The 7330-nt window shown below is 41.5% G+C and overlaps 1 protein-coding gene across 2 annotated transcripts in view; it reads left to right on the forward strand.

Annotated features, from left to right (window-relative positions):
• TBXT (T-box transcription factor T) overlaps positions 1-6851 on the forward strand; it is a 7144-nt gene extending 293 nt beyond the window's left edge. The window contains exons 2-8 of one of the 2 annotated variants that reach the window (XM_085300765.1): positions 54-318; positions 904-1038; positions 1829-1890; positions 1990-2051; positions 2966-3142; positions 4690-4822; positions 6584-6851. In XM_085300765.1, the coding sequence (XP_085156891.1) occupies positions 54-318; positions 904-1038; positions 1829-1890; positions 1990-2051; positions 2966-3142; positions 4690-4822; positions 6584-6851 (1102 nt within the window). The remainder of the gene's footprint in view (positions 1-53; positions 319-903; positions 1039-1828; positions 1891-1989; positions 2052-2965; positions 3143-4689; positions 4823-6583) is intronic. The other variant, XM_085300766.1, reaches the window with a different exon arrangement.
• Positions 6852-7330: the final 479 nt, after the last annotated feature.

The following is a 7330-nucleotide window of genomic DNA, read 5'->3' on the forward strand; positions in this document are numbered from 1 at the left end:
GGCCGCCCCGCGCGGGGCTCCGCCGTGCCTCGCGCCTCCGTGTCGCCCCGCAGGAGGATGTTCCCGGTGCTGAAGGTGAGCGTGTCGGGCCTGGACCCCAACGCCATGTACTCCTTCCTGCTGGACTTCGTGGCGGCCGACGGGCACCGCTGGAAGTACGTGAACGGCGAGTGGGTGCCGGGCGGGAAGCCGGAGCCGCAGGCGCCCAGCTGCGTCTACATCCACCCCGACTCGCCCAACTTCGGCGCGCACTGGATGAAGGCGCCCGTCTCCTTCAGCAAAGTCAAGCTCACCAACAAGCTCAACGGCGGCGGGCAGGTAAGCGGCCCRGCCCGGCTCGGCTCGGCCCGGCCCGGGGCGCCCGCAGCGCTCAGCCGCCGCTTCGGCTGCCCTCGGCGCTCCCGCCTGCCGGCCGCTGTCACAGCGTGTTTGGGGGGCGGGGGGGGAGGGATGCTTGGTTGGTTGTTTTTCCCAGCACTGCGTTTTCCGTTTCTGTTTTTTCCTTTTTTTCCCCTCATTTTTTTCCATTTTTTTTCCAGCAGGAGTGAGCTTTTGGCAAAGGGTGGGCTCCTTGATGTTTTGCTTTATTTTATTTATGTCTTTCTGGCCTGTCTGGTGCTGAAAGTGGTGCAGATGCACCTTCCTGGCTGTTTATCACCATGTTTCTGACTGTAATTTGTCCTGTCAAAAGTACAGGATGATGATAACGAAGCCAAAAGTTCGGGTGTCTGGCTGAGGTGTTTTCTTTTCCTTATGGCTTCAACTTGAGGATTTACTGAGACTTGCTGCCTCTTTCTTTTCTGCTGGAAAGATGGATCATGAGTTACTTTAAGTGCTTTCGGCGTTGGTTGTGATCTGCCTCTGCTCCATCACTGCTTAACTTCTCTATCCGTTTCCTCACAGATCATGTTGAACTCCCTGCACAAGTATGAGCCTAGGATTCATATAGTGAGAGTTGGTGGCCCGCAGCGGATGATCACCAGCCATTCCTTCCCAGAGACGCAGTTTATAGCTGTGACAGCATACCAGAACGAGGAGGTATGCACGGCAGGGAAGAAACCTCCCAGCACTTGCATCCTTTCAAGTGGTAAAGTGCAAGTTGCAAAGCAGGATAACGGATCTCTCATCACATTTTTTTTCACTTCTCTCTGTGCTTCATTTGAAGTTGAATGTAAAAGTGAATTTAATATGTGTAAAGCTCTATGAATATGTCATAACACAGTCTAATCACTGTCTCAATACATACTGCAAACTTATTGCAGAGGAGTAATTCTTAAAAGAGTCTTTGGACCAAAGAAGTATGATGAGAAATATGATTGTCATTTTTAGGTACATGGTACTGGACATGTCATTTTCAAAACTGACTGTTCTTTCTGTGAGCCAAAATGCTCATGTCTGTGTTTAAAGAATCTGTAATGGTTTGTGTTTGCTGAATCTGCACTTATTGTTGTCCTCTCTATTCTGTCCTGAAGTGTGAAGCTTTTTATAAGTATCTTTAGCATACTACCTTTCTGAACTCTTTCCTTAGGTGATTAATGAACCCAAGCAATTCAGTCAGGTAGTGCCTGTTTTGCTTTGAAATTTGGTGGAGAGAATAATTCCTAGCCCACTAATAATATAATATTTAAGAAATATAAATGCTGTTTAAGTGATGTATATAGGTTTGTAGATGCTGTTTAAGTGATGCGTAGAGGTTTGTATTATGGCTGTAATCATATATCTTTGGAAATCAGTGGTACTTCAGTGGGTAGTTCTAAGTGAAATCTTAATTTTTGTATGATAATGAATAGCGATACTTACAAATWAAGATATTTGTTGTTGTTTTTAGATCACAGCTTTAAAAATAAAATACAATCCATTTGCAAAGGCATTTCTTGATGCAAAAGAAAGGTGAGAGCTCCTAAATAAACTCAGTTCTGAAATTTGTGGAATTTTGTATAGATCTGTGAAAAAGTGCTCTTAACTAATCCAGGGTGGTTTCTTTTGCAGAAGTGATCACAAAGACATGATGGAGGAAGTGGGAGACAACCAGCAGTCTGGGTATTCGCAATGTATGCTTACTTTCACTCTGTATTATGCACATAACATTGAATTCTTCCATCTTATCAGTTGCTATAAGCAAAGTTTATGTGCTGACTGGCATAGTTCATACTGTAAATTATGGGAGAAGARTATTACCAATCCTTATGATTGCTGTTTATACAGGTTAATGTTTTTATAATACATATTTGATTTAGATGTAATGTAATATGTATTGAATCAAATAGGTTTGAAGAGAAAMAGGTTATTTCAAAATACAACAAAAAACTTTTGGAATTGTACTTATATTTTAAGTATTTTTAGAGAATTAGAGGCATTTACTTAAAAAGTTACTTTTTCAGATCTGCAAAAAAGCATTAGAATTTTAAAATGATTTCTGTTTTGAAAGGTTATTGCCAAGATATATCTGCAACTTACTTATAAATGTGGTTATGAGGAGTTGCAGTARGGATTATTTTATGCTTCTGTGAAAATACTTAATCTTTAAGGATTTTTCTTAGTCTGAGAAACCTCAAAGCAGAGCTATGAATTGAGACCCTGAAAGAGCAACTTAAAACTGAAGATGTACCAGCTGCTATTAAGCTTGCAAAATGAGCATGTGTTACTTACTTACTTAAGGCATGGTTTAACYATTTCAGTGTTTCCTTACTGTGACTGTAATTAAATGGTAATTTTTAGAAGAAGGGTTAGCTTTACATAAGGCTTTTCCAAGGTCTTTTTAAATAACCTTTTGCTTCATAAAATAACCTTTGCTTCATTTTAAAAAGTTGGATGAGTTCCGTATTTTTCAGATGTGTTGAAACTTGGTTTCCTTTTGCAAGTGTGCATTTCCTTGATGATCAATTACTTATCCCRGCACAGCATAATTCTTTCACTGTCTGGCTGCATTATGTACCCATCTTACAAAACTCTTGCTTTCTCGCAGTAGGTAGTTGGCTTATTCCTGGGACTGGGTCTCTGTGCCCGCCTGCGAATCCTCACCCTCAGTTTGGAGCACCCCTGTCGCTCTCCCCCGCTCACAGCTGTGAAAGGTACTCATCGCTGAGGAATCACCGGTCTGCCCCTTACCCCAATCCYTACACCCATAGAAACAACTCGCCAAGTAAGTCTTACTTTGCAGATGTGTAAAGATGGGAAATTAGCCAAGGGATCCAAGCCCTGAGCAGTTATACCAGTGTGAATCTAAAGTGATGCCACAGAAACTGAGGTAGCTGCCTAGTTCAGTTTCTGCAGAAGGCTCGGGGCCAACATTGCAAAGAAATAATTGCAATGAGTATGTTTCCTAGGGTCCTTAGAGTAGAAAACTGAGGTTGTGTAGAACTCTGTCTCCTGTTAATTGGTTAAATTACACTGTGCTAGCTTTGTTGTGTGCTTTTGACTTACAATAACCAATGAGATTAAACTTATTTTGGCTTTTTTTTTTCTGAATTTAAGATTGAAAATGAGAATATGTCCCGTTCTGTTGATAGTCACTTGTTATTAACACATTTAAGCAAATAATCGAGGGCCCGATTCTGTCAATTTGACTTGCATTGATGTGAACTACTGCAATCTGTACGTATTAAGGTTTGGCTTCAACAAGTGTGTCAGAACTGTGCATACAGTAACAATATAGAGCTGAGTAAATTGCATAACTAATTTTTGTGCTCRGAAATATGCCCTGAACTTAGGGGAGGAGAACAGGGCATTTTTAACAGTGACATTTCTCCTCTCCTAACAAAGGCCTGTTAACAATTTTTGCCTATTAGCCTGTAATGGATATTGAAGGCTCCCTTAAAAAAAAAAACGATGTATTTTGAATTATGAATTAATATGTATGCTTCCAGACACAGCCTGGTCAGTCCTATATGTAGCTTTGTAATTCATTTTCAAGAGGAAAAAAAGCTCTCTGTGGGCTCTTTTTACATCTTGAAATTCTATGTTCATTTTGCAACCTGAAAAAAAAAAAAACACTCAAAGGACACAGAAAGTGCTGTGTTCCTCCTCTTTGCTCATCCTCAACAAGAAAATGTCTTCTCCTTCCCTGAAAGCCAGCTGCCACAGCAGCTCTTTTCTGGCTATGGATGGCAGAATAGGATTCCCTTTATAGCTTCGTCAGGCTTCAGCTAAACTAGCCAGTCATTTGGTCACGGGCTGAGTAGCCTGATCACTTTAGATGATGTCTAGAGTCTGCTTGTTGCAGACTTCAGAGTTTGTGGCATTTTCAGCTCAAAACCGGGATGTGTGATTAGACCACCTGTTATCCAGGGTGGCCAGACTGTTACTACCAACGCAGATGATGGATATGAAAAAGGTGCCTTGGAAGAGAGATTGGGATAGTGTTAAGTAAGGAGCTTGGCTCTCTCCACTGACCGACTAAGGAACCATGGCCTGGATTAGTAGGTGGTTTGAATGTAGCTTTTTGTCTGTAAATCCTTTATAGCTTACAACTGCAAAGTCTTATTCTTAAACAAAACAGTGCATCAGCCAGGCAATGGCAGTGGAATTGCAGGCTGACACAACTGGAAGCTGAGTTTTTTTTTATTTATTTTTTTTTAAGATAGAAAAATTAGTAGGRGAGGTTAGTTTAGAGCTGTATATTGCATTTGAATGTAAGATTGTTTTTCGGACTGATTTTTCATGTGTTGAAGTGCTTGCTTGTTTTCGCAGCAGCCTATGCCGATAATTCCTCTGCCTGCCTTTCCATGCTCCAGTCCCATGACAACTGGTCCAGCCTAGGAGTTCCCACACATACGACTATGCTGCCCATGAGTCACAGCACTGGCACAGCCACCAGCTCCAGGTAGAAGTCCATCCCTTAGCAGCCCCTAAATCAGTATATTGCTACTTTCTAGTAAGAGAAGAAAAAAAGGAGATAAAGAGACACCATCAAACTACAAATCCTTATTACTACATGAAAATTACAGACCATGCAAGGGAGGTGCTGAAATGGACTATTCACAGGGAAAACAGATTGGAGAAACAAACAGTTATTTTCTGATGTTTTGGTTTTAGAAATATAGATACTTGTGACAATGGCATCGTGTAGATTAAGGAAACACAGATCTCTTACACAAATGTCCATTTAATTTGAGGGTGCTCTTTTAAGTTTCATCTCATTTTGCCTGTAAGCAAAAATGTGYTCAAAAAGCTTATTTTTAATCTATTTCACTTTTGCCAACCATCACTTCCCCATCTGTCTCCACAAACCTTTGCTCTGAAGGGGCAGTGTGGAGAAGTGGCTGGAGTAGGAATTTTTTTGCTTGGGTGTTGCCAGCCAAGCCAGCATAATGTGGCCTTATGCACTTAGTGAMAAGCTTCCTTATTTTTTGATCATATAAATATATCTTCTCTCCTCTCTCTACTTACATTAATTAAACTTTTTGATCCTTCAGCAGAGATTTAGCTTATAGTGAGTCTCTTGGAGCTAAGCTTGAAAATTAGAGGGAATTCGGTTAAAGAGGTAAAAATTTTGCTATACTCCGCAGAGAAATAAGGTTTGGGTATCCTTTTTTGGCAATTCAGATCTACCCTTCAGGCTGTGGGAAGCATTCTTAGGCTTATTATGTAAACAAATACTTCTAGCACTTCTTTCCTGTCTCAGGCATACTTTTAAAGTTGCAAAATTCACTGAGTTTCAGTTGCTGCACTAAGAGTTATCCTGTAGATAAAACCAGCAGAACTGGAACTGTGGGACCTTGAGGAAGGCATTTCTGCCATTCCTTTTGTCTAGGTTCCTATATGTGAAGTAAGAAAAATATTTATATTTTTTGATAAATTGTTTGAGATCTGTAAGTGAGAAGTGCTGTGTAGTGCTACACAGAAGGACTGAACTTGTTCCCATAGTGTTTTTCTTGGCTTAATTTGTTTATTTTAATATGTGTGTATTCACGGAAATATGTGTTTGTATGTGTATATATATGTATATAGTGTGTATATATATATATGCAGAGAAGCATAGAAAGTATGGAGGCTATAGTGTCTTGACAAGGCTTTTTTCCTCATAGCAGCCCTTTCAGTGTTATCCTAGTAACCTGCAGCCATAGATCTAGCTCTGCCCCTTCTAACATGAGGAGATGAGCAAGGTCTTTGGAAGCCTAAACTGCTGTCCGGAGGTATGTCCCTCTCTTGACTACAGAGGGACCCAAGGGGGACTCCTGGCAACAGATAAAAAATGACTGGGAAGGCTTTGTTCAGTCATCCCTGTTACACTGTTATTCCCAGAGGAAAGGGTCTCTTCTTGGCTCACGAATCAGCTCTTGAACCTCTGCGTTTTTCAGCCCAGCCTGTTAATTCCTCAGCTTAGCCTAAAAGTTACTAGTACACACAGTGCTGGAACCTGCTGTTGGAAAATGGAGCTGTTTCAGATGTGTTGGTGGGGTGGCAGGAACACAGCCCTCTGGCCTAAGGGTCCTTCCTGCCTTGCAATGGCTGGGAGCTTCCTGAAGAAATTCACCATCTGCATAAAATGCATCTGGCCTGGGAGGTGGGTTGTGATCTGACCAAGTGCCAACAGAAGCTGGAATCGCTAATAATCTATATTATCTTTCATTCTCTCTCTCAGTCAATATCCTAACTTGTGGTCTGTGAGTAACAGCACCATCACACCRGTGTCTCAGTCAAGTGGGATGTCCAATGGCCTGAGCTCCCAGTTTTTACGTGGCTCTCCAGCACACTACACTGCCCTTCCTCATCCAGTTGCTACCGCCTCCTCTGCATCCCCGCTGTATGACGGCGGTGCAACTACAGACCTTCCGGACAGCCAGTACGATGCCTCCGCGCATGCTAGGCTAGCATCCACGTGGACGCCTGTCACCCCACCTTCCATGTAAACCCAGACCTTTTCCTTCAAGAAAAGACTTTCTAGCTACTGAATTACTTTAAATGCTTAATCCTCAAGAGAAAAAGGAGCCATGAAGTAAATTACAGGAAGGCATCTGCACTGCTTTGCATAGAGCAACTAAGTTATACCTCTGCTAGTAAACAGTGCATCATAYGGAGTTTACAGACCTGGTAAGCGTGCAATTTTCCAAGCAGGTTTGCTGCTTTTAATCTTTTTTAGTTTGATGGAGATAGGCCTAAGTTATAAAATTTTGATTTAGATTCCAAATTTCTCAGTGTTCTTATATATTTGGATCTGAAGTTTGGCATCATTCCTATCTGGACAACTTTGAGTAAGTTGCTGCTTATTGATTTTCAGTTACTTTTTTATGGCAAACTTAGCTGTAGTCATGAAAAGACTTTTGTTAACTGTCTAGTTAGAAGCATTCTCAAATCTGCACAAATGTAGCTGAAGAATGAAGTTTTGGAA

This window comes from Rhea americana, unplaced genomic scaffold (genome assembly GCF_003343005.1).
Source record: "Rhea americana isolate MKP2758 unplaced genomic scaffold, rheAme1 scaffold_169, whole genome shotgun sequence".
Classification (NCBI taxonomy): domain Eukaryota; kingdom Metazoa; phylum Chordata; class Aves; order Rheiformes; family Rheidae; genus Rhea; species Rhea americana.